This window comes from Onychomys torridus, chromosome 7 (assembly GCF_903995425.1).
Source record: "Onychomys torridus chromosome 7, mOncTor1.1, whole genome shotgun sequence".
Lineage (NCBI taxonomy): Eukaryota > Metazoa > Chordata > Mammalia > Rodentia > Cricetidae > Onychomys > Onychomys torridus.
The window spans coordinates 100,453,332-100,480,826 of record NC_050449.1 but is presented as its reverse complement, the minus strand read 5'-3'; the positions used below and the strand labels follow the sequence as shown (position 1 = coordinate 100,480,826).

Here is a 27,495-nt window from a genome sequence, read left to right as displayed (position 1 = left end):
CAAGTAGAAGGGAGCAGTCCTATTGTGCTCAGAGTAACAGGAGAAGACAAAGACTTGGTCCCCCTGTCCTCAGCTTGGGACATCTTTGAGGGGCTAGTCCATTCTAGGTGGACCCAACTTAGGCTTTGGTCCAGAGTGTCACAACCAAACTTCTTCGGCTACCCAATCAACCCTGCTTTATTTGACACACATATGTGGTCCTCAGCTCTGCATGCCATCTCATCTCAGGTTCTGACTCCAGGAACTGGCCCAGCACAGCTGGTAGCAGGAGAGGTTCAAGGAAGCAGATTCTGAAGTGGGCACTGTCCCACCGTCAAAGAGAATCTCAATGTGGAGGTAGGTAGAGTCCTAACTATTCTGGTATGTGACAGGTACAACTGATCAAATGCTCCCTCATCATGAACTGAGGTGGAACACTTACAAAAGGGTGCAATATTTCAGGCAGTTGAGAGGCCCAGGGAAGTGTAATTATAAGGACTGTGGAATGGGATGGCTGTTGCTGTGGGCTATTGGTACTTTGGAGAGACAATCAAAGACTGAGTGAGATTAATCACGAATTTAAGGTGAAATGTGTAAGTCAGAAGCCCCTTTGGCTGGATATAAAAAGACTCTCTCATCTCTTGCAGCCAGAGGCAGAGAAGCTGAGGGTCAGGCACAGGGCTTAATTATAAGAGTCAAGGACCCTGAGCGGGGCTGCCATCATAATTCCAGCAGGTTGGCTACACAACACCCAGGACCTTGACTGGAGTCCTGAGTCATGGGATGGGGACATCTGGGGCACTGCACTTGGGAACCTTGAGGTCCCATAAGCTGAGATTTCCCATGATGAACTGGTTGAAAAGGCCTCCTGTGTTCATGTCTAAGAGTTCATTTCCAAGGAATATGTCCCACTCTGCTCCCTCACTCTGATACCTCTACATATCACTGCACCCAACACCAAGCTCTCCCTCTCATCCTCACTATCAGGCCTTTGTCCATGCTTTACTGGAAATGCTCTTCTCTCTGCCCTACCTTCCTCCAGAGCCCTTACTAATCTCCCCAATAGTCTATCTATCCCACCAGATCCTCTTTTTTTTTTTTTTTTGAGACAGGGTTTCTCCATGTAATTTTGTGCCTGTCCTGGATCTCACTCTGTAGACCATGCTGGCTTCAAACTCACAGAGATCCACCTGGCTCTGCCTCTGAGTGCTGGCATTAAAGGCGTGCACCACCACTGCCCGGCCAAAAAGTAAGTTTTTGTTTTGTTTTTTGTTTGTTTGTTTGTTTTTGGTTTTTGGTTTTTGGAGACAGGGTTTCTCTGTGTAGCTTTGCGCCTTTCCTGGATCTTGCTCTGTAGGCTGGCCTCGAACTCACAAAGATCCACCTGCTTTTGCCTCCCGAGTGCTGGGATTAAAGGCATGCGACACCACTGCCTGGCCCACCAGATCCTCTTAACCTCTGTGACATAGACATGTGTATGCCTCTAGACACAGACACAGACACACAGACACAGACACACACACAGACACACACACACACACACACACACACACACACACACACACACACACACGAGTCTATAGCATGTTACCTGCTTTGGTATCTTGATATTCAAAAATCATCTGAACACGCAGAGCCACTGGACTGCCCAGTTCTGTCTGCCAAAACCTAGGCCGGTCTACAGAGGCTCAAGAAGGCCCACCATGGGGGCTGCAGGACCTCCACACCCCTACCCGAGGCCTGTGCTTCACCCCTCCCAGCCTCAAACTAAGGCCACACTCCCTTCAGAGAGATCCAATTATTAGGCCCTTTCAGAGGCAAGGAAAACAACTCTAAGAATGTAACTCTGCTGCCCATGGTCTCAGAACACAGGATTGAACTTGGTCTCTCTGATTCTGATGACGATGACAATAATTCTCTTCCTTCTATACTGAAGATTTGACCTATGGCCCTGTGCATGTTAGACAAAGATTCTACCACTGAGTTAATAGCCTTAGCCCCCCCCCCCCATCTCTTTTTTACCCCCCCCCCCCCCAGACAAGGTTTCTCTGTGTAGTCCTGGCTTTCCTGGAACTCAATCTGTAGACTAGACTGGCTTTGAACTCAGGGATCTGCCTGTCTCTGCCTTTTGGGTGCTGGGATTAAAGGTGCGTGCCACCCCGCTTGGCTCCTTTCTTTATGAGACTCAGTCTCACTAAGTTGCCCAGGCTGGTCTTGAACTTGTGATTATCTTGTCTCAGCTTCCTGGTAACTAGGATTATAGGCCTAAGCCACCAAGTTTAGCTGTCTATCTTTCTGATTCTTATCTCCACAGTTTCTGTCATTTCTGGAGCAGGCCAGAGGGCTGGCAAGGGGCTCTGGCACCATAGAAGAGTTTAGCTCACCTTGGGTGAAGAGATGGGAATGGATTTCATGGAGCAAGTCTTGGGTTTAGCTAGGCAGAGGTACATGGGAAGGTGCTGCAGAAAGAGGGAATTGTGAGGACAAAGGCTGACAGGCAGGTAACAGGGAAGGTGGGGGTGGGTAAGGAGCCTCGGTTTGGGGAAATGGGAAGGGAGGTGTGGCCTGGGAAGGTCGTGGTGGACACAAAGCAGGCTTGGGCCCTGCATCTGTTTCATAGCCTCCCCTTTACTGAGTCCCACATCCATCCCCCCCCACCCCCAGGTTCCGGTGCCTGCTCTGAATGGCCAATGAGGCCATCTGATTGGCTCATCAAGGGCAAATAATAGCTTTTGCTGAATTCAGCTGCAGCCAATCAGAGGCAATCAAGCACACAAGAGGCCTGATGGGCCATACGGGCGCACCCACAGGCACCAGAGCTGGCCCCTCTGCCTAGCTGTGGAGCCCTCCTCCCATCTCATATGTTGGAGAACTTGGGGGTGGGGGAGGAACTGTGTTCAGGAGGTCTCAAAAAGAGAAGAGGAAGGGCCCAGCTGGACTTCAGAGCGCGAACTGGGCACCTGCTGTGCAGCGAGAGCTAGAAAAGCTGTTAGCTGCTGGGGGCAGCATGGGAAGAAGACACTCCCTAGGCCAGCACCAGGCAGCCTGGCTCACAGGCCCCACAGCAGCTGCCCAGGGTTTGTCCCTTGGTGTCGGTACAGAGTCCCTGCCTCTTCCCTGAGGAGAGTGGAGCCTCCAATCAGGCCCCGGGAAAGCACTTTTCAATCTTCAATGGCAAACACTAATACGGCTGAAGCTAATTTTACAGATTTCCACTTCCAGGCCTCGCCTTTGTCCCAGAATCCCTTAGCCTGGGAGATTAGCAGTTTAGAGACTGGAAAAAAAATAAGGTATTTTAAAATTCAGCATAAAACTCTGTCTTAGACTCAGTGAGCTGAGAGAGAGAGAGAGAGAGAGAGAGAGAGAGAGAGAGAGAGTCTTTTTTTTTTAATTGGAAAAGAGCCTGCTAGTGAGGGAGGAGCCAGGTCCAGTTCCCACTAGCTGTGGACACCAGCGAGCAGAGGGATGCTTTCGGAACGCTTGCACCAGCCTCTGCACTGTGTCTCAGATCTGCAGACACGGATGGATGATGGGGAAAGAGTTGGGAGACCTGCATGTGGGGGAGCCTGCCAGCAGTACCCTCAGGCCCCTGCTTGAGCTCTGCATGTGCCCCCTTTGAAGCTATCCAGGCTCTCCCTGACCCCAACCCAGAAGCCTTTCCAGCGGGAAAGACAGGCTTTGGTACCAGGGCTAGGAGAGGCCAGTGGCCTGCTGCCCATTTTACCGATGAGGTTGATTCTACTCCAAAGCAGATCCTCTCTGGTCCTCAGTTTCCCCATTAAACCAAAGTTCAATGTTCCCGGCCACATGTTCATCCAGTGCACATAAAGTTTAGAAATGGATATTGTCTGCCCCAGCATACCCCAAGCTCCACACCCAAGCCTTTCCAACACAGACAGGCACAGGATGCTCTCGGCGGAACTCATTCTGCCAGCACCCTCTATGGCATCTCCTGCAGATGAGCAGTGTAATCACTCCGCTCTCCGGGGGCCACAGGCTCAGAACCGTCCTAATGAAAAATAAATGTATTTACAGGGAGACGTCAAAGCCGCCAGGACGAGTCAAAGTAATATGCCTGCTACTGCCATGCGGACTTTTATTTCTTCCCCTCCACGCTCTAGAGCTGCTCCTGCGGCGTGGAGAGATAAATATTTTAAATAGCGACACTTTGGCAATGCACGGTTATGCAAGACAAGGAATAATTAGAAAATAAATTACTTTTTTTTAAACATAGCGTTACAAACATCGGGCGCATCAGATTACTGCTTTACGAAAGCCGAGGCAGCGTGGTTTGAGGAGGCCAGCGCAGCAAGGACCTCAGGGAAGATCTTAGCCTGTCCCCAAAGCCCCCAGATGGAGACGCTCCCCCCGCCCGCTCTGGGAGGCTCCCAGAATTGAGCTGAAGACCACACTTGGCAGCTTCCAGAAAATCTCGGCGATGGAAAGGCTTCCTCCGGCGTCTCACCAGCAGTAGGCATGGACTAAAAATAGTTTAATCTCCTTGAAAGCAAAAGGAGCAATCAGCAAAACAGACACTCGGGACTGCATGCCCTACTCCTCTTCATGCTCTGCTCCATCCATCCCAGCCTGTCCCCAGTGCCAGGCATTGTCAACTTTTGACAGGTTCCAGGAGGGCAGGGTTTCAATGTCCTTCCTCCCTACCCCCACCATGGAGGATGTCGATCACCACCATCTAGTACTTCTTCTCATCACTAGCCCGGCATACTATGTGTTGCTTAAATTTGGAGACACTCCAGGAAAGAATCAGGGGGCATGTAGTGTTAACCTCTACTTTCTAGGTAAAGAAACTGAGGCACGGAGAGACCACTCACCAGAGAGGGCCACGTGCAAAGGCTCAGCAGAAAGGAGGCTGGTGGCTTTTAATTAGCACCGAATCAAAGTCTCCATGGTTGGTTCCCACAAAACAAAGGGCAAGAAAAGGCAAGGGCTTATTGGGTGGGGGAAGGGAGAAGTTCACGAGATGGGCCAGCTCCCTTCATGGCTGAGTGTATCCGTCACACAGATGTGTTTTACCTACTGCAACCAACACAACAGATGGACTTCATCACCCCTCCCCCCCCCAACACACACACACCTGGGATGGAGTCTGGAGCTAGTGTTCTGGCCCCAGCTTGCTGTGTGACTGAGAACCTATCTTAGCCCTCTGGGCCTCAGTTCCCTAGCGAGACAATTCTCCAATGCCCACTCAGGACTCATCAGGGCCCCTCCTCATTCAGTCCCACCTATTTTGACTTTGTCTGTCTGCCCTTCCTCCATGGCTAACCACTCCAGACCAGGAGCACAGAGCGTGGCAGTGGGTTCTATATCACCACCCAATTTTTCAGGAGAAAAAAAAGCAAAAACAGGAAGGGAAAGTTCAGATACCCAAATCTATCCTGAAGAGGTCAGAGTACAGCTGGGCCTCTCATCCCAGCCCTATGCCCCCAGGATAGCCTCCCCCAGAATACCACTGTTGGGATGGGAAGATCAATCAGTGGTAGAGTACTTGTCTAGAACAGATGAGGCTCTGGGCTCCTTCCCTAGTCACACACACACACACACACACACACACACACACACACACACACACACCCTCAACAAATAAACCATCCAGCACTGCCTCTTTAGAGTTCTTAAATGCCTTCTGTCCCCTCTTCCATCCTTTACCGAATGAAGCTAGTACAAAAAGCAATAAAGTAGACTCTGGCAGGTGGTCCAGCCAGCCTCGCCTCTGGAAATGCCATCAGAGAAATTGGAAGTGAAGTCTCTTTTCCTCCTGAGCATCTTTCCCTGTGACCAGCAGTTGCCTGCAAAAAGTCATTCCATTATCGTAGCTTGGAGAGGTTTAGGAACAGTCTGTGGCCCCACCTAGCCTGCCCAGCCCATCTGTAAGAGTGAGGAATGCCTCCCAGCAGCTCCTGGAACTCTCCACCTTGCTCCCAGCTGCCCTTGGGTCCTGGGTGCTCCAGTTCATCTGTATCCTCAGGTCTTGCCTCTGAACACCACGTCCCTCTGTCACTGCCTCTACACACATGTGCTCGGTTCTGATACCTGAAGTAACTCCTCTTCCTCCATCATCTCAGCATGGTTCCAAGGGCTGAGACAAAACTCCCTTTTAGAGATGAGGTAGTTGAGGCGTGATGTGTCATCTGGTTTGAGTGTTTCGTTTGGTCTGACTTCTCTTAAGACCCTACGCAGACTCACTTCTTCAGCTTTCAGGTGAGCTCAGTTTCAATAGATGGAGTGGGTAACTCGAGAAGGCTCCCAGATAAGGACATGGCACTGGGTGGGGCTCAGAGACTTGGGGCTGCACTGAAAAGAGATGTCCTGGATGACTCAGAACCAGCTGAGGCTTTGGGAACTGTCCCAAATGGTAATGGCCTCTTGCCCCAGGGGTCTTATTTGCTAGATTAGTTACAAAGGCGCTGGGCACTGGGGCTTCCCAAGGAAAAACTGAGGCCCTGTCATCCAAGATAGAGCATGCTCTTTCAGGAGAGCCCCCCACCCCAAACTATTGAATGAGCGAACCAAGCCTGTCAGGGCCTTCTCTGCAAGTGGAAGACCTGAAACTCAGACTGAGGGGTGCCAGGCCAGAGGCAGGGAGAAAACCAAGGTGTCTAAATGTCCCTCTGGGGCCAGCAGTGCTCTCTGCCTCTTTGTCCTCTCTTTGTCCTCTCTTTGTCCTTTGCTCTCAGAAGCCTCACTTCTGCCAGCAGCGGGGACTCCCAATATTGGGGAACCCTAAGGCCAAAATGGGATAGTCAAAGACTCTTCTCTTAGGGGACCTGCAGCCCAGGAAGGTAATTTGACCAGATCTCACACAATGGACATCATAATGTACAAGTCCCTTTACCATACCCAGCACTCCTACACACACGTAGTACATTGACTTCAGCTCTCTAGGGTCGTGTGAGTGCCCTGCTCCTATCACATGATCTGCTGGGTCTGTTTAAAGATGTACAGAGCAAGGGAACCCCAACATGGAGCAGGGGATATGCACCTCAGCACCAGAGACCAGTCTAGCACAGGGAGACTGTGTGAAATGTGCTATAAAGTAAACACTGGGGTGGACCAACAAGTGTGTCTTCTACACAATGAGAACTGGGTTCCTGCTGTTGGAGAAAGAATTCTCTAGAAGGAAAGGAAGAATTTAGTGAGCCTCTGGGTTGCTGTACTGGAACTAGTCCACTGCGGGTTCACAATTTGAAAATGTATTGGAGAACAGATAATTATGTATGTTTTTATGGATGCTTACCTGGATGAGTGCATACACACACGGACAGACAGACACACAGGCAGACACAGACACACACAGACACACACAGACACACACACACACACAGACACACACACACACACACACACACACTTCTTACTCCTGATCACAAGGGGGCCTAGAGGCAGTAATAACACAAAGTAGCAGTGAGCACACACAGCACCCAGATCTGGATCCTCCTGCCTCTGCCTCCTTCAGCAAATCCTACCGGTGTGCGCCACCACAACTGGCAGCACCCATTATCTTAATGTCTAAATTTCTCCAATAAATGGAGCTAGTATCCCTTGGAGTAGTTCAGAGTCCAAGGGTGGGACAGGAAAAATATACGATGTGCTTTGAGCATCTCGTGATGACAGAAATTAAAATAAAGTTTCATGCAAGGATGCCCAAAGAGCACGGGAGACAACCCAAGAGAGGTCCAGAGCTGTGAAATTTGCACAATAAAACTAATAACGATACTCCTGGATTATATCTATAGACTACAGAGAGCATCCACGAGTCCACACTGAAATAAATAATTGAAAAAATAAACAGAGGAAAAGAGACAGCTCTTCCTTACAGAAGAACTCCAGTTAATACATGCAGAAGGAATGGGAGAAATAGAAAAGCACCATTTGAACACTCCAGTAATAACCGCTGCAGGCAAGCTCCAGCAATGGATGCTAAAGCTGACAGCCAGAAGTTTAGAGAAATGGGATGTTTGCACAGCCTCAAAGTATCTCCTCCAAGAAAGGTTTTTAAATTATAAACGGAAAAACAGCAAGTTTACTATGGAGGAAGCATGCAGATACTCCTTAGCCAAGTTACCAAGGCCAATATCACCAATACCCAAACATACTGACATCATGGGGCCCTAATACAACACAATGAAAAGGAAATACATCTGTGTTCTTTTTTTTTTTTGAGACAGGGTTTTAGTGCCTGTCCTGGATCTCACTCTGTAGACCAGGCTGGCCTTGAACTCACAGAGATCTGCCTGGCTCTGCCTCCTGAGTGCTGGGATTAAAGGTGTGCGCCACCACTGCCCAGCCATCTCTGTTCTTTAAAAATGTAAACCCTCAGTCCAATCACGAGGAATCTTCAGGGAGGAAAATAGGGGAGGGCACTAACCAAAGCAGTCAAGGTGTACTTTCTGTTTTATAGATGATGATATTATTGAGTTATAACCCAACGATGGGTTTTGCTATGTAGCCTCAGTTGGCCTCCAACTCTCCATCCTCCTGCCTCAGCCTGCCAAATGTTGGGACTGCAGGTGTGAGTCACTACATCTAGCTTTGGGTGGTACTTTTAAAAGTGTGTTAAAACACGGGCTAGAGAGCTAGCACAATGGTTAAAATACTTCCAGAGGACTTGGATTCAGTTCCCAGCACCCATATGGTGGCTCACAAGCATTCATAACTCCTGTTCTAGGGGATCCCATGCCCTCTTCTGACCTCTACAGGCACCAGGAATACACATAGTGCACACACATACATGCACAAAAACCTCCATGCATATAATTTTTTAAAAAGTGTTAAGGAAGGATGGGGTGGGGAGATGGCTCAGTAGAAGAGGACCCAGGTTCAATTCCCAGCACCTACATGGCAGCTTGCAACTGTCTGCAACTCCAGTTCTAGGGGTCTGACACCTTCACATAGACATACATGCAGGCAAAATACCAAGCACATGAAATAAAAAATAAACTAAAAAAAAGATAAGAACAAGCAAAGATACAGAATCTGCCACAGACTAGAGGAGATTAAAGGAAGATGGCAGCTAGATATAGTGGACTATCTTAAATGTAATCCTGGAAGAGGACATGAGTGCAAAACCTAGTGAAACTTCCCATTGCGTCTTCACTGGGAGAGCTGTGCTACATGGGCTTCATAGTTGACATGTGTACTGTGGTTCTGCAAGGCAGCTAGAGGAAACTGGGCAACGGATGGGGCATTTCTGTACTACCTTTTCAGTGTGTGCGTGTGTGCGTGTGTGTGTGTGTATGCGTGTGTGTGCGCGTGCGTGTGTGTGTATGTGTGTGCGTGTGTATGCGTGTGTATGTGTGTATGCGTGTGTGTATGTGCGTGTGTGTGCGTGTGTATGCGTGTGTGCGTGTGTGTGTGTATGTGTGTGTGTGCGCGTGTGTGTATGCGTGTGTGTGTGTGTGTGTATGTGCGTGTGTGTGTATGCGTGTGCGTGTGTGTATGCGTGTGTGCGTGTGTGTGTGTATGTGTGTGTGTGCGCGTGTGTGTATGCGTGTGTATGTGTGTGTGTATGTGCGTGTGTGTGTGTATGCGTGTGCGTGTGTGTGCGTGTGGTGTATGCGTGTGCGTGTGTATGCGTGTGCGCGTGTGTATGCGTGTGTGTGCATGTGTGTGTATGCGCGTGTATGCGTGTGTGTATGCGTGTGTGTATGCGTGTGTGCGTGTGTGTGTGTGTGTGTGTGTGTGCGCGTGTGTGTGTGTATGCGTGTGTGTGTTTTCAAAGTAAAAAGGTTTTCTAGAAAAGACACAGCAGCAACAATGAAATAAGAACAAGATGTTATTTTTTAAAAGGTGCCAACAGACATTCTAGGAACTTAAAATCCGGTGGTAAAAATGTAAAGTTGATAGAAAGTTCAGAACGCAAAACCGAGAAATGGACAGACAAAAGTACAGATACGGAAAACCAGAGAGGAGGACTAGGAAGGAGGGAGAGGTGGGGTGGGGTGGGGAAAGGGGAGAGAGGTGTCTGAGTTAAGAGTTTGCAAAGACAAAGTAATAAAAGGATAAAGAAAACAGATGTGAAAAAAAGGATGTGAGAAAACAGAAAAAGAAATCACTGAAGAAACTTCCCCAAGTGAAGGCCATGAGCATGGAGTTTGCAGTGCCCACTGAGTGCCCAGAATAAAAGCAAACACCATTAAGGGAAGTGTGGGTGTTTGCACACTGGGCAGAGGGGGACTCTTATGCTTCTGGCTAAAGAAACATAACAGGTCATATAGGATGGGTCAGGAATCGGATGCTCTGAAACTCTGTGTCAGGAGGCTGGAAGGAACTGTCTTAAAATATCGAGGCAAATGGTTTCCAGCTGGACTCCAACCCATCCGATCCTGTGACATGTGCAGGGGCAGAAAGGCTGAGGCCTGCAAGCTGAGAGCCAGGTTCCCACGAACCTTCCTCAGGAAGGCAAATGAAAACATTCTGTGCTAGACAAAGAAAAAAAAATCAAGAAATAAAGGAAGAGGCTACAGGACCCAGGAAAGAGGGGACACGTCCTAGAGAGGTGAGGACAGCCCCAGGGAGCTGTAAGCTTGGAGAGCAGCCAGTCTTCACTGGAAGGCCTCAGACAAGAACTTCTTGTCTTGTGAATAGAACCTGGAAGTGTCAGCTTGAATGGGGAGGAGGGTCAGGTAAAATGGCGGGAATTGGAAGCAGAATAAGTCCAGGTTCACAGAAAACCAAGCAAATAAAGTAACAAACAAAACCCCGACAGTTGTCATCTTTAGAAAACAGTTGTGTGTGCTAGGATGTACAGTTCTGAGCAGCACTTGCCAGGTCAGGACAAGGTCAGCAGTGAGTTCGAATCTAACCATATCACAACAGGATGACACCGGAGGGCTAGGGCCAGGACTGGGGGTGGGGCAAGTTCTCATCTCCCACAGTGGGGTGCCTGTGAACAACCATGCAGAAGGGACGTAAAGTATGTCATTCTTCTGAGATACGGAGCTCAGAGAAGAGAAGTGGGAGCCTCTGGGGAGTTGGAAAATGCAGAGGGGCCGCTGTGCTTACACAGATTGCCTGGTGTAACCATTACTTTACACCAGGTTCCTTGTAATGCAGACTTAAAAACCCTAAATTTTGAAATCCATCTAGAAATGTAAGGGGAGTAGAGAAGGCAGAGAAGCGGGAGAAGGAAGCAGGACAGACAATAGCGGGAGAAGGAAGCATCGTGCAGGAGACCGCTCTGACCCTGGCTCTGGCCTCAGGACAGGGGCTGCAGAACGGGAGAACCGACCATTTTACTTAGCCTGAAAGTGAAGTCCACTTGAGGTGTTAATTCTCTGACCACAGATATAGATGACCAAAAGACCAAGTCAAAGTGGGAAATAATCCGAAAGGGATAGCAGCCACTGGAGTGATGTGACAGCAAAGGCACCCATCCCGGGGGTCGGAGGGACAGTGCCAAGGAAGGCTGGAGACACGCGGGGTCTTTCACAATTGCTGGAGCTTATGCCAAAGTCATATCTCCTCTGGACTCATAGGCAATCCTGCCTGGGAAGAAGGGCTTGGGGATGAGGGTGAGTGGCTGTCTGGAAAGTGGGACTGAGAAGACTGTCAGTCTGTTAACCCTCACAGCCCTTGTGGGGTGCACAAACTCACCGTCTGCCAGCTCCATAGCCTCTTATTCAGGGGACAGAGTGGAGGCCAGGTCCTGGGACAGGAGGACCAGTATGTAGTCTGTACTGGTAGGCCTCAGGTCAAGTACAGGCTCAGATGAACCATTTGGAAAAACTCAGAGCACTGAGTTCTTCAGACAGTCACATGCTGGACCGAACCCTCTGGGTGGGCTCGGTTCTCCCAGCAAACCATGTTTGTCAAGGGAAAGATGACAGACCTCGGGCTACTCTAGGGCCCCTCTCTGTCCCAGCCGTTATAAGGATTTCCATGCCCTCACATGCTTTGGCAGCCCCCCAGCCCCTCCAAGGACCCTCCACAACTGCTGGTGCCCCAGGATGTTGGCATTGCCCCAAATACTAACACTTTCACATCATATGTTCACTGGTACTTCATAGGGGGTTCAAGGTTATAAGAGCTCCCCTGAGTCTTGGCAAGATATGAGCTCTTAAAAATTAATTGTGTGTGTGTGTGTGTGTGTGTGTGTGTGTGTGTGTGTGTGTGTGTGTGTTCATTCATGTATGAGAATATAAGTGCGTGTACGCCATGATGCATGTGTGGAAGTAAGAGGGCAATCCCAGGGGTCCGTCCTCACCTCCATCTTGTTCAAGTCATAGTCTTTGTTCTTTATTGCTGGGAATGCCAGGCTGGTTGGCCAGTGATCTCCCCAGGATTCTCCTGTTTCTGCAGTCAATCTCACTGCGATCACACAGCCACACTACCGCACCAGGCTTTGTGTGGGCTCCGGGAATTCAAACTCGGCTCTTCATGCTTGTCTCTGCCCACTGAGCTATCTTCCCAGCCTTCCGTGGCTCCGCCATGGGTTTCTACAGCAGCTCTGCGAATGGGGGGATATGTCCTACTCAAGAAGCCACTCTGAGGTGAGAGGTCTCACTTAATGAGGCAGTTCATTCAGCTTCCTAGGAACTCCCAATCTGTCCCCCCAAAAGCTGTGGTCTGAGGTGTAAACATTGTGCAGGTTCCCAGGGATTCCTAATGGGAAATAGAAGCTGCCAGATCCTCCTTGAGGCAAAGCAGTGAGTTTTCAGGGCCCAGTTTCCTGTCCACCCCCCAAGCAGGCTCCAGACCTCACCACCTCCTTCTCCCTGAGTGGCTCCCCTCCACCACTTAGCAATGGAGACAATTTACATAATGCATGGCACGTGAGCCCAATAATGGCTGGGGAAGCAAGGTGCCCGTTAGTGGCTCCCTTAGAGGCTCCTACCGAGGGGAAATACCTGCTCCCACACTGCTACCTCCTCCCTCATGGAGCTGGCCTGTAACGCTGCTGGGAAGCAGGGCCTTTAAGTGATCAGAGGCTGCCAAGAAGAATCTAGAAAGGACGTACCCGGCCTGAGACAGGGACTGGAGCGACCTCGGGACAAAGCTACACACTGGAGGAAATTTCCAAAGTGTTCAAGTTTGGAACACAAATCCACCGAGCCATGCTCCTGGAGTCCACACCCCTGCTGGGCCCAGGCCCTGCACGCTGATCCTTCCTGGAAGAGGCCGCTGCTTACAGTCAGGAAGCTTTAGCTAGGCCGCCATGGAGCCAGGCTGCAGCTGCCCAGGAGGTGGTCACGTTCCAACACAAAGGCAACGATGGAAGAGGGAGAATACATAAAAATTACTGGCATGGTAATTGCTTTTTATATAAATGTTCCTTTTAAAAGTTTTCCCCAGTGGTAAAGTCCCTCTTTAAAAAGAATAAATTCACTGCACACCAATTTATTCCACGCCTGTAGATGGAGCATAATGAAAGCTCTTCCGTCAACACCTGATCAAGAGGCAAGTGGTTACCCCTTGACCCAGCTACCCAGTCTGACTGCGCAATGATGCAGCGGAGTATTGGGGTGGGGCTGGGGGGTCTCTGAGGAGTGAGGGCTGGAGTTAGCATTGAGCCCAGACTGCAGGACTCTGGTACAGAGCTCACCAGTGTCTCGGGAGCCGTGCTCAAATGGAAGATGCGGAGCAGGGCAGCTACAACCACAGTGATGTATCCAATAGGAAGGAGTGTGCGGCTGTGGTTACTGGGAACCGTGAGGGCCCTCGTCTTGTAGGGACAGTACAGCATAGGCAGTGACGCAGGGAAAGCTTGATGGGCACCAGAGCTTCCTGAAGGAGGGCCCGGCAATGCCTGCATGTGCTCCACACATCCAGAGACACAGAATCAGTGCCCTCCGACCAGCCCCTCCACCCCCACCCCCGCTCCAGAGGGACAAGGTCCTAGGTGGCCTTAGAACCCAGCCTTTGTACTGGGGTAAAGATATCAAGAGCTATCCTGCACACCGTCCATGATCTCTACTGTGGGGCCATTTCATCCTGAGCGCAAACGACGGATGCTCTCCTGTCCCACTGCAGGGAAGCTGCCCACAGTATCTGGAAAGACTTGGGGGAAGCCTGTGCGTACTGTGTGTTCCTCATGCACAACTGAGATTTCTCAGCTTGGATAATGACTCGCTTAAGTAGTTCTCACCTGCTTAGGTGACAGAACTCTTGGCATCTGCCTCCTTCAGTCCCACCCTGCCCTATGTGTACCTGCACACACTTCCCCAGGCAGCTCTCAGAACCACACACTGATCCACATGCTCCCTCCGGCCTGGTCACACTTGTCAAGTGGAATGCATGCAGACACGAACACACGAACTCTCCTTTGTTCATGCCTCCCTCGTGGCACTCAGGCACAGGCGTCTCAGTAGGAACACACATGCATGCTCGCACTCCCCCTCAGCATTCATGAATACTTTATCCTCTCTTCCACACACAGTGGTCAGCCAGGTGCCACTTCATCCCAGTCTCAGCATGAAGGCACTGTCTGTCAGTGAGTCACTGGGGCTAACGGCCTTCCTGGTTGTTCGGGTGGATTCTGGAAGGCCTGGACATAACCCTGCCCTCGGGCTATGGCTTCTGTACTCCATATGATAAAATCACAATATTGGGCCCCCTAGAGGTTCCTGGCAGCCTCTGTGCACAGTAAGCATGCAAAAGCTGACGAGAGTGGGAAGTCTTAGATACCAAGGGTCTTGGCATTGATCTAGAGGGCTTTCTGGAAGAAGAGAGCTGTGATCTTGGTTTCAATCAGCAGAGAAGGTGAGTGGGGAAGAATAGCAAGTGGATTTGGAAAAAGCCCAGTGAGGGTCGGGGCACAAGGCACGGGAGACCCAAAGGCCTAAGTAAAGCTTCTGTTACTTCTACTCAGAGCTTCCACCTTAGCTAAGACTTTGCATCACTCCAGAATGGCCCATACTTCCTAGCTTCAGCCAGGTGCCAGCATATCTGTGCAGCAAGTTCTTCTCCAGAGCGCCTCTTCCCAGCCCCTATTTCTTCATAGAAGTCATGAGGGATCCCGTGCGTGAATTGCATTCTGGCAGCCCCATACAGGCCTAGCTCTCCCAGGGCAGCCAGCACTGATCTCACTTCTCCCATGTGGGGGCTAGATGGTACCCAAGGCCTTGTGGGACAGTTGGAGCCCCAACGCCTCCTTCTCAACTTTAGATGTCTGCCTTTGGTTACTAATCCACAGAAGAGTCGCTAACTGATCATCTGTTGTTACAGCCATGTAGTGTCTACATGCATAGTATATACTGCAGCCATGTATGTGCACAGCCTTTCTCATCCTGCTGTGCACCCTGAAGCTAGGCACCGAAGCCTAAGTGCCAGTCATGTGGACATCCAGCCAAGGAGAGACAAGGACAGGGCCTTGGTGGTACTCAGGATCCAGCTACTTCAGTCTTCCCCTATGTGGAATAGATCAGCTAGCCTTCAGAACCACCAGGTTCCAGAGATAGGAGAGAGGTGTAGGGGAAGACCGGGGCTGTGGCTCTGTTACTTTTTCCGAACACGGCATCTCTACACATACAGAGAGGACAGCTGTATTCAGGAAGGGTGGGGAGAGGATACCTCCATTTTCGGCCTGGTAGTGGGAAACGCTGCCTGTGCTGCCCCTGGGGCCGGCTGTGGTTTGTCAAAACCAATTACTTCTCTGCCTCTGCCAAGCGCTTGGGGCTCCATGAATCTGAGTCAAGAGTCCCCATGGCTGCCACCAATCCAGCAATGGGTAAGAATGGGAATGGGGAGGAATACAGAGTGGGTCAACTGTCCCCCATGGCCCAAGATGGAAACCCACTAGGCTCTCTAGCCCATCCCTCACCCCCCACCCTGAATCATCAAGTCCAGCCCCTGGCTCTAACTCAGCAGCCTCATCACTCTTCAGAGATGGGTGTGGAAGCTGGGGAGGAGAGCAGAGGCTACTTCCAGAAGCTGCAAGGGCTGAGCCTTCACAGAAGCTGAACTCTGTTGCCCTGCCACAAAGCCAGCTCCTCTGACGACCTCAGAGGAGAGCCCGTGTGCTCACTAGAACATTCTTTCCATGTATGTGCACTGAGACGTGTCTTGCTTTGTGGATAGGCATTGGCTAGGCATCTCCAAAATTCCTGAGACAATGGAACTGAGGAGGCTTCACTTCAGGGAAGTGCTGTCTATCTGAAAAGGTTTCGCTCATAGCCTCCAACTCTGCCTCTTCCTCAAGATGAGGAACTCCCAGCCGGAAGACCCTGATATCACTGAAGCTTCCATCTAAAGAACCCCTGATCCCAGATGTGGCCTGACCTACCAACTCCATCCCCCATTCCTGGGGCCAATACCTGGGAGAAGCCCAGAGTTTGGTGGCTTTGTTCTGTCCCCTAGTCTATGCTAGGCAAGCGGTCATACTCTTGACTCTTCTTAAAGGGACTGAGAAGCAAGCATGTGACGTGTCGGCTAATAGGATAAATCGCGTCAGCGCCTCCGGGATGTAAGGCCTTCCCCTTAACCCCTCCATCTCCTCCCCATCATGCCTCTGCTTTTGGCTCCCTGGACTTCTGGCCAAGAAAACCTTCATTTGATCATAGATGCTATTTATTCCAGCCCTGCTCAAGCTTGGTGGCCTTTATGCCTTTCTCAGTAAAATGTCTCCAAAATATGTCATGATCAGCCGGGATGAGAAAACCAATTTTCAAAATCCTGGGTTGAGCTAAGCAGAGAGGACACCCTGATATCTGAATTTTTAGAAAAATCTGTGACCAGCCTTTGGAACTGCAATCAATTTGTTCTGGAGATATGGAATGAAGACACCTCACACTTACAGGGCTCCTTTTCCTGGCAGAAAGGCCCTGATGCACACGCCTCTCTGTAACCAACACCTTTCCTGCTTCCTGCTCCCCACAGGCTCCTAAATCTCCCATGAAGATAGAACCGCTGGAATCTTCATCTCACAAATGGGGGGCAGAAATTCAAACAGGCAGGAGGGTGCGCCCCAGGTCCCACAGTAGACGCCCAGCACTGTCACTCCAGGCACAAGCTCTAGGCTCAACCCCAGCTCCGCCTCAGTGTGAACCAGGGCAGGTTCTGTCTTCAGAAGACACAGACCACCAAACCTGCCCTTCCCGCTCCAAAGCTGTTCCTCATGCCCTGGAGAGGACTTTGGATGGGCCCCACAGTGACCTCATGTCTTTTCAAAAGCTAGCAGCCAGAGGCCACTCCCCCTAGGCTTGTATCACTGACTGGTCCCATCAAGGATAGTCTTCTAGACACCTCTGTCTATGGACTTCCCAGAAACCTTGGCAGTACCTTCCTGAGGAGATGTCCAGATTCTTAGAAGCCATCTAGCAAGGACCCCTGCCTCAGTCTTTTCCCTGCTGAGACTCCAGGGGTGAAGGGCAGGCATGTTTGTGCCCAGGCCCCTTCTGGGTTTTCCTATCACAGTATGGTCATCTGCTGCAGGAGTTCTGATACAGTACCCTCATGCTCCCAGATAGCAGGAGGAGGCTGGGGCTGGGGGAGGGGCTGAGAAAGGCTCTAGTGCCGATCCAGCCTCAGCAGAAGCTGCCAGGACAGGGGACTAAGGCTGTTGGTGCTCTAGGCAGGGGCAGACAGAAGTCCTACCTGGGGAAGGTGTCCTGGGGCAGCCACCCTCTGCCCTACTTCCTACATGTCCTCTCTGATGTGCTGTGAAAGGGTGGTAGACCTTAGCCTGGCTGGCCCACAGGCAGCAGATCCTTCCATAGATTAAACAGTTTTCAGAAAAACTCCTCAAAGATGGGAATTTTTTCCATTAAGCCTCGTTGGAGACTGTGCATCTCAGGGCAGGGCAGAGGAGCAGCAACCACGTCCCATCCACCATTGCATATCCCCACTCAGGAAAGCATGCTCCAGACTTCATGGTGTCTGTGTGTGGGGGTGTTGCCACACAAGGATAGGAAAGGTAAGGGCAGAGGTAGGGAGTAGGCTATGCTGAGAACAGGGTACAAAAAGGGAGTCCAGACAGGGTCTGGCCAGGCTCCGATGCACCCGCCTCTCTGGAACCAATTATGCTCAAGCAGCGGCCTCATCACGTTTCAGACGCCCTCCCAGGAGCCCCCCCTCAGCCCCATGCATCCCCGCTGGGTGCCGAGCAAGAGGACCATATGGAGGGAATAATAAGACAATTAACTTTCCATTAAAGAATAATATATGTGGGTTTTTAGGGAGGCAAGCGACAGCAATCCCTACCCAGCGGCATATTTCACACCCGAGCCCCTTACCACCCCCCCACTACAACACGCCCCACATCACCATCATCTGCACCAGGAGAGAGGAGGGTGCCACCGAGCCCCACAGGAGGCAGGCGGCTCCGAGAAGGGGTGGGGCCTGTGTGATAAGCAAATGCAGAGCCACTAAGGAAATGGTTCTGACGTGGGGAGGGGGTACCCGCCAGTGAGGATCTGGGAGGGAAGTGGTGGGGTTCCCTCCTCATTACCCCAGCAGACTCTCGGTGCACTGCATACCTAAGGAGCTGCTTGCTGCCTGTCTTTCAAAGGCACGTACAAATCAGTGTGTGGGCCAGGGGGTCAAAACCTTGTCCTTTGCCTGGCCCTTCTGGGACGACTTCAAATCCCTGGCACCTCCCCTCATCCAAGCTTTTTTCTTCTTCTTTTGCTTCCGCCCCTCTATGTTTCTGGGGTCCCATGCCACTTCAGGGCACTGTTAACCTTGTCTTGGGTGCCCAGCACACACTCTCCTCAAACGGGAACTGACCACATCTTCAGCAAATACTAAAGCCAGTGTGTGCGTTTGCGGAGGTGCCAGTTGGGGAGGAGGTGGGGGGCAGGCAGACAGACATTTCTCAAAGGCACCTATAGAGGACCCTAGATGTTTCCAGACTTTGGCCCATGCTGATAGCCAGCTCCAGATGTGGCACTCTGCAAATACTAATTACACATTCCTGGGAGCGCTGAGCTGGCAAGCAGGAGGAATAGCCAGGGGCGGAACAGGACTGTGGTATTGGTACTGGTTTAGAAATACGATTTTTGGTCCTCATAAGGGTTCGAGGAGCCACAGACACCATGGGCCTGACTGGAGGATATCCGTTGGAGGGAGCCAGTGGGAGACTGGGACTGGGGATTTCCAAACCTGAGGTCCTGCTCATGTTGTGGTTAGTTTGGGAAGGTGCTGACGGTGCTGGTTCCTTTGCCCCGATACTTGCTCTCCAGTATGCATGGCTGGCCTGACTGAGCTCCAGTACTGGCTGCTGGAGGTGACTGACCAGGACCTTGGGTTTCCCTCCTTCATGACAGGTCTGTGAGGACAAGTAGCTCGGCTAAGATCATCATGCTGGAGAACACTGGTGAAATTATTAAGGCCTCTCACTACAGGAGAAGGCATTGGGGATATAGGCAGGGCAATAGGCATTTCTACCCTGATCAGCAAGTGAGATGCATGGAGGGCAGTGTGTTTCCAGAAGACATGCTGTGGTTCCCAGACATGGCCATCTCAGGTCCCTCCTCCAAGCCAGCTCTGTCAAGTTTTCCCTCAAGCTTAGCCTGAGCAGCAGGTCTTCTCCCTGTAAGCGATTATCTTACCAGGTCAGAAACCTCTCCCAGGGCTGGTACACCTGATGACAGCCCCAGGCCTGAGGACAGTCTTTCCTGCTTTGCTTTTCACAAGGTCCCCGGAGCTGTTCTCCTTGTACCCCAGTCATCCATTCAGAAGCGGGGATGTCCCTGACTTAGGCTTCAAAGAGGAGAGACCTGACCTTCTCCTCATCCTCCCTTTGCACCCCCAAGCAGCTGATGAATTATTCATCCTGATATCCTCGTTATGCAAATGAGCTCGGAGCCCAAGCATATGTTCTCTACTCTCCCCCTAGGATGGGGACAATATGGTGTTGATGGGGGAGGGTGGAGAAGGGGCTCAGGAGACCTCTCTCAGTCCCCCGGGCTGTGGAGGGGACAGACCGCTTAGGGGCCATACTTTCATGGACTGTACAAGGCCAGATTGGCAAAGGCTAGGGTGGGGCTATAGTGCCCAAGAAGGTGTAGCTTAGGGGTGTCTGGCTAAATTACGGAAGAAGGCGTGAGAGGTTAGCAGCAGACTAGGTGCTGGCCTAGGGTTAGGTAAGGACTGTGACAGGGTCCTCACAGGCAGCTTCCTCACCCCGTGGTATGCCATGGTATCTAACCTATAAATGGGCCACAGTCTGCCCCCAGCCATCTCCCCATGGGGTGGTGATAAGGCCTGGAGGAGGAAAATGCCAAGGCAAGGAAAACTCTCCCAAAAGCCACTGTCTGCAGTTTCCTGCTCCCTTGCAGCTGCCAGCCCTTGAGGCTCCAAGCCACTGGGGGTGGGGCAGCCTCTAGAAGTGGGGCTGGCAAGGAGTGGAGCCATGGATGAGGCTCCCATCACCCCAGTGCAGTGGCCGGGGTTTGGGGAGCTCAGAATTGGCTCAGGAGCCTGAGGAGGGGCAGCCCCAGTGCGGGCCTAGGATGTTAGCTCGGCAGCACCAGTGAGAGGATCAGTGATGGTGTCAGGGAGCTGGGTCACGGCTCTGCACCAACCATCCTCCTGACCGGTCAGAACCAAACACAAGCAGGGCACGCCAGCCCTTGCACTGGAAGGAGGGAAAGGGTCGGGGTCAGATGTGGACCATGGAGCAGGTGGGGAGTCTACCGGCTAGGTCATTCCAGCTCCCACAGGGGTGCTCTCTTCCGCTGTCCACCCGTCCCCTCCCCCATGGACACATCTTTGCCAAGTATTCTGTGCCAAGAAGCAGCCCCAGAGCTGTCAGCAGGAAGAGGCTGAGGAAGCAGGTAAGAAAAACTGGAGCAGGGCAGAGCCACTGAGAGCTGGCAGCCGTGGGTGGCGGAGGGGTCGCCGAGAGTAAGGGACGCTGCTTCAGCACTCTGCCCACTTGCCACGCCGAACACAGCCCTGTCCAGGTTCCCACAGCTGCCGGCACCCTCTGTGCGCCCAGGAGGAGAAAAAGCCAGAGGTGGGTTGGAGCAGTCAGGAGCCCAGCTCTGCCATAAGCTAGCTGTGGCAGCAGCTCGTTCACTGCCCGGCTGGTGAAAGTCAGGGAAGATATGCTTACGGGTAAAAGGGCCTGGAATTACCCACACTCCATCCAAAGGGAGAGAAAATTGTCCTAGGAGAGAAAATTACCAGCGAAGAAAATTCTAAGGATTTCTGGATGGGGGTGTCTAATTGGCTTGTCCATTGCCATCTCACTATCTCATCTTCCAGGCAAACCCCCCAATGAAGAAGGGTGATCAGGAGGGATCCTGGTCTCCCCAAGGTGCATATGATAGGTTTGCTGTCAGATTGCATGTCTGGTCCTCACCATCCAGGAAGCTCACTAGTCCAGACAGATTCACATCTCGTGCATGTAGTGTACATTATTTTTTCATAGACAAATGTTCTGAGTTGCTCATAAATATGGAGTCCTGGAGGGCTCTTAACTGGCATTAGATATACACAGATGTACTAAGGTCCCATAGGGAACTTGGAAAAGCATGCGCTACAAATTCCAGGGACTTACCATTCCTCCATTAGCCTACACAGTTGCACTTGGCAGTGCCCACTTATAGCCTGGTTAGTGCAGAATGCTATTCCTGAGCCGAAATTGACTCCTGTTCCGGAACAGCTTTTCCTACAGTGCTTTCTCTGGAAGCTGTGGCGGCTTCCAAGTGCAGCTGAGTCATTGAGAGTTCACAGGAAGAGTCGGATGGGGGCTACTGCAGTTCAAGCCCAGCACCAGGAAAGGGAGGTACAGGGCCTAGGCGATCTCAGGAAGAACGCTGAGAAGCTGGTAGCTCAGCCCTTCAGACCTGGATGTCCCTCCTCACCATGACACCCACTAATTAGCCACCTCTGTTTAACATCATTTATGCCAAGGGTCCTACATCCATAAGCAATGTAAATATACTCACTCTGAGTTAGCTAGGCCCGAAAAAGGGCTGAGGATGATTCCTACAGTCCCTGCCTACTCCAGTAGTGACATCTCCTGACCCTGGCACTGGCCAAGGGGGATGACAGAAACACTAATTACTGAACCCTAGACCTAGACTCAACCCCCAATAGTGACTGTCTTCTCTGCTGTTCCCAGGCCATCTATGGGAAGGAGAGCCCCATTATTCCTCTGCTCGATTCTGGCCAGGACCTCCCTGGACAGACCCCAGCGAAGAGATACCCTACTATTAGAGCCGCACACCCATTACCGTAAGAGCTTGGCTCTCTGAGCCTCCTCATTCCACATAAAGAGCTCAAGCCTGTAGCCTGACAGCAGCACATTTTGCAGCCTTCTGGGGGTGACGGATGGCCAGCTCTTCACATCACTATTTCAAACATTAACATAATCTCCCAGGATGAATGTGGTCGCTGGCGCCTAATCAATCACCCCTCCCGTGCCTTGATCCCTCACTCCGACACTTAACATCGGCTTACCACTTCATACAGACTATAGTGCCTGGAACAGCGGCCTCCCACCCTCTTCTCTGGGTCGTGCTCGGCTTGGCCATCCTATTTACTCACTGATGAGACCTCTGGGCCTCTGCATACCCTGTAGCTATGGCCCGTCAAGGGGCTGGGCTCCTACCCAAGACACTGCCTCAGATACAGAGTTCACCAACCTTGAAAACTGAGAAGTCCCAACACCCTTCCAGGCACAAGGTTCATCAGAATGGGCCACCACTCCCACAGGTACCTAGAGAAGGTCAGATTGAGACCCCCACGGAGCCACTGCTTGAGGTCTAGTATCAGTTCACTATGCCAGGACTTCAACAATGTCACCTCCCCCTCACACCCTCTTTTCTCCCTCATTTCCTCATTCCTGCTGGGAGGAAGGTCCCTGCAGGGAAGCAAGTACACCAGCTTACCTCTCGGAGCTGCTGCACGCCTCCAAAAATCCGCATCACACCATCAATCTCCTGCTCCAGGCGCCGGGCCCAGTACTGCATCCTGCATCCAGAGGAGAAAGAGATGTCAGGAGGGGCCTGCTGGAGCTGCAGCTGCAACAACCCATTCCTGGTCACCCAGGGGAACCAGGGCAGCTACTCACTCAACTCAATTTTCACCAGAGAAGGAGCAGGCACAAGGAGCCCGAGAGAGCCTGTGATTTTTCCCTTTGATCTCTGGCCTGGTGGCCTAGGGGTTTCCTCACACTGACTGGCAGCCAGGGAGGAGAGGAGCTGGCATTGTGGACGCGCTGAAGGAGTTCAGCAGTTTGGAAGAAGCCTGCAGGGAGACTATTGTTCACTAGAAAGACCAGTCCTTGATGTAGCTGTTCTGAACTTGGGGACTTCCGGACACCGGGGAGGACGGAGACATGAGAAAGCCAGATGAAGTTTGAGGAAAGGGAGGGGACACTGCTGTCACCTCCAACCCATCATGTAAACAGGAGGAGGCGGAGGTACCCACTTCCCCGGGCCTCATCTGAGCAGGAGACACAGACAGCTTCCAACTTAGATGGCCCTTGCCTTCCTAGTTGAGAAGAAGGTAGGAGATGTTCATCAGAGACCCAAAGCTGGGTGTTTACCGTAAGCCCAAGCAGGGCTCCAGTACAGATCACCCAGTTCCTTTCTGGGGGTCTGGCAAGCCCCTGAACTGCAAGCTTAAACAGGCTGCCTATATGCTGGTACTGCCATATGATCATTAAAAACCATCTCTGTCTCTCTTATCTTCCTCTTCTGGGATGTGGAGATAATTTGGGGCTATCTCTTGGCATGGCACAAGAAAACGTAAGAATAGGTGAGCCAAGGATGCTGTAGAGGAACCCCTGTGAGCGGACAAGATGAACAGGTATCCATATGATCCTGTATTCTCAGCCCTACATCCATTCAGCACGCTGTAGACGAGGCTCTTCCAAGAGGACCCATAAGGGACCCACCACAGAGATGTAAAGAAGCTATGGGTTCATAGAGCACAATGGAGGAGGAAGATGTCAGGAAAGTTGCAACTGTCCCCAACACCCTTCCCAGGGCCAACAACATCCCCTAGGGGCACTTAGGGCCAGGACTCTCTTCTGGCTCCTTGTCCCAGATTCCTTCTCAGGCCTGTGCTGAGAGGTTGGGCTCATGCCATTGTGTGTGCCCGGGTCGGTTGGCATGGGAACTCAGAGCAGGAGGCGGGCAGATCACTAATTGCAATTTGCCAAGCTGAATGTCAGGACCATGATGGAAAAAAAAAAATCAACATCAAAAGAAAGAGGTATTAGCTTCAGCTTGTTGTGGGCTGAGCTGCAGCCTGACTCTCCCAACTCTGTTCCCCACCATAGAGGACAGCCTAGCCTCGGGTTTGCAGAGAGGTCAGGCTGTAAGCCCCCTCTGCCAGCCTGCAGAGGGAAAGGTGCTGCTCTCTGCCTGACCCCTGTCCACCAGCTCTGATGCTCTGGTTCTGATGACACATGGACAATGTAGCAGGTGGCTCTTTTGTGATCCTGTGACTACAGAGCCTTGGGGGCTAATAATGGATAGAGTCTTACACAGTCCTGTATCTGGATAGAATGGGCAGAGTCAAGGGCCTGATCTTCAAAGACATCCATTACCTCTGCCCTGACCCTAAACCTGACCTCAGCCAGTCACTGGTTTAGGGGACAAAATACCAATCACAATCCTTCCTGGGTGAATATACAGAAGGGCACCCACTATGTACTAAGTACTGCACCAGCATGCCATGTGCTCTCTGGCTTCGATCTTCAGAGGCAAACAAAATCCCAAGTCACAGATGAGGAAGTCAAGGGTTTAAAAAGGGGGTTTAGCGACCTATCTGAGGTCACTCATCCAGGAAAGGGTGGACACAGAATTGCAGAAATTTGCTAGAATCACGAGGAACTGACATGCGCCTCTCTCTCCAACTCAGCACATCAGCCACAGTGAGAACACTTACACCACAGAAATGGGCAGATGTTAGAAATCACAGCGCCACCATCAGACCCAGCAGCAAACTGATAAGCATTTTAAAATTCCATCACAGTTTCATACAACATATTCTGGTCACACCTATCCCCTCCACCTCCTCCCAGATCTATCCTTTCCTCCCGACTTTATGACTTCTATTTATTTATTTGTTTATTTATAGATAGGATCTTACTATGTAGCTCTAGCCAACTCTCTCTGTAGACCAGGCTGGCCCTGACTCACTTGCTTCTACTACTTCATTAATTCCCGAGTATTGGAATTAATGTTGTGTGCCACCATGCCTGGCTCCTCTTTTATTTTCCTTTATTTATTTATTTTTAAATAACTACTAAGTCCCATATGTGCTGCCCATATATTCATGCGTGGAGGTCAAAATGCCTGGGATCATACCTTTAAAGAAAACCAATTCTCCCTCCCCCAGAAGCTGTCAATTGTTAATAGCTGACAATATTTACCAATTCACCAATGATTCCACCTGGGTATGGACTCTTTGCTAGTATGCATATAGGTCCTTGCTTCTGGAATCTCACCGAGAAGTAAAAGACAATTAATTAGAAAAACAGGCATGGATGCCAAGTTTTTACTTTGCTCGGAAAACACATTATTAATATAATCACCATCATTTCATGTAAAAAGGCTATTTCAACACTAAAATCATTTTTAGAAGAACCACATCTTTGGAAAAATTCAAATTCTTTCATAAGACATACATATACTGGCCGGGCGGTAGTGGCACATGCCTTTAGTCCCAGCACTCGGGAGGCAGAGGCAGGCGGATCTCTGTGAGTTCGGGGCCAGCCTGGTCTACAGAGACAGCCGAGACTACACAGAGAAACTCTGTCTCGAAACAAAACAAAACAAAACAAAACAAAACAAAAAAAAGACATACATGTACACCCCCTCTCTGGCTTTATGCCTCTGTCTCTATCTCTCCCTCCCTCTGGGTTTAGGAGTAGCCCTAGTCCTTAATCTGGCATAGTCTGGTATCCTGGGCCTCAGAGGCCAACTGTAGACCCCCAGCTTGCAGCCTATCAGTACAACTCTAAGGAAAACAAGTTTCTCTGGTTCTTCACCTAAACCAAACCAAATTAGGAAGGCAATATCTGTGTCCTGGAGCTAAAAAGGACTTGACAGATAATCCATCTCATTGTCACACAGATATGACTTTGTGGGTTCTAGGGTTTGGCCAGTGGCCAGTGCTAGCTGGGAGGGGGGCCCGATAAACAGTACTGAGGAGCTGATGAAGTGAGGATGCCTACAGCATTCCTGCCTTGAGGCTAGAAAAACCACATACCAAGCCAAGTTCAACCCTGACAGAGGCAGAGCCGAGCTTAATCCCACAGCAAGGCATGGGGGGGGGGCTTGGGGAGAACGAGAGGCACCGGAATCCATAATCTCACTCACTCAAAGGTAAATGGATCAAATCCTGCCTGTGTTCCTGTGGGCTTGGACCCACGAGCCCATGCCAATGCCCCTGGCCAGATAGTCTGCCTGCGAGTCATACTCCAACAAAGAGGTCTAGCTGCTATCTCCTCAGATCCTGGGGATTTTCCAGCCTCTTGGCTGAAACGATACTGCTATCTCTAAGTGCTTCTAAGTGCCAAATTAGCGGGATGGTGAAGGGGGAGAAGGCCTAGAGGAGGCGGTGCAGCCGGGGGCTGCAGCTCTTCATGACTGGTGTGGGGAGAGGGTGGAGAGGGCCTCTTGTCCTCCCGTGTGCCTGAACCGGGGAAGGTAAAGGCACTGAAGCCCTGCTTGACAGATAAAACCAAGACACCTGGCGAGACAGGTACAGAGTCATACACTTAGAAAGAAGCCAGCTCCATTAGGTCCATCAGCCCCTCCTTCCAGGACAAAGCAGCTCACGAGAAGCCTCAGGAGGGACTGCCAGCTGTGGAGTCTTGGAGAGTTCTGTCCCCTTGGAACCTCAACTTTCCCACCTGTCAACGAGGATAACAATAATTGTCTGAATAGTGGAATGGGGGGCCTGGGGAATATAACTCAGTTGGTAGAGTGCTTGCTTGCCTAGCACTGTGTCAATCAGGTGTGGTGGTGCACGCTTGCAGCTGCAGAACTCAGGAGGTGGAAGTGGGATGGTCGAAAGTTCAAGGCCAGTCTAGAACATATCCACAGGGACAATTGATAAGCAGCAATCTTACTGGAAGTCCCCTAAGGGCTAGACAGTCATACAGGATGGCCTTTACCCTCCAGATCTAAGGGCCTACTGAGGGCATGGGAGAGTGTGGGGCAGCACATGGAGTCGGCCTAGTAGGAAAGAAACTGCCACCAGGAGCTGTGGGGCGTCAGGCCTCAGTCTTCAGACCCAAGAGGAGTGCGGGGGGGGGGGGGGGGGGGGGAGTGTCACCATCAGGCAAGAGAGCAAAATCAACCATATGTGAGGGGAAGAGCCGGTGCTGAGAAGCCCTTCAGAAGCCCTCTAGGAGGCTGGGAGGCCCTAGGTCCAACCTCAGGTGGGGCCATCCAGCCTAGAGGCTGGCTGCAAATGCTCACCCCGAGGACAGCGGAGGAGGCAGGAGGGCATGGAGGAGGAGAGGGGGCAGGGAAGGGACAGGGGAAAAGAGAAAGAGCCCGTGTGCAGATGCAGCAGCATAGATTAAACTGTTGTTGGTTGTTAATTTTATACGTGAAGTTGTTGATCAGAATGTGATTTAATTGTACA

The 27,495-nt window shown here is 51.2% G+C and overlaps 1 protein-coding gene across 2 annotated transcripts in view; it reads right to left on the bottom strand.

Moving 5' to 3' along the window:
• The window catches only part of Cacna2d2 (calcium voltage-gated channel auxiliary subunit alpha2delta 2), a 125,298-nt gene that overhangs the window by 75,380 nt on the left and 22,423 nt on the right, over nt 1-27,495 (bottom strand). For both annotated transcript variants that reach the window (XM_036193230.1, XM_036193231.1), the window contains exon 2: nt 22,776-22,857. In XM_036193230.1, the coding sequence (XP_036049123.1) occupies nt 22,776-22,857 (82 nt within the window). The remainder of the gene's footprint in view (nt 1-22,775; nt 22,858-27,495) is intronic.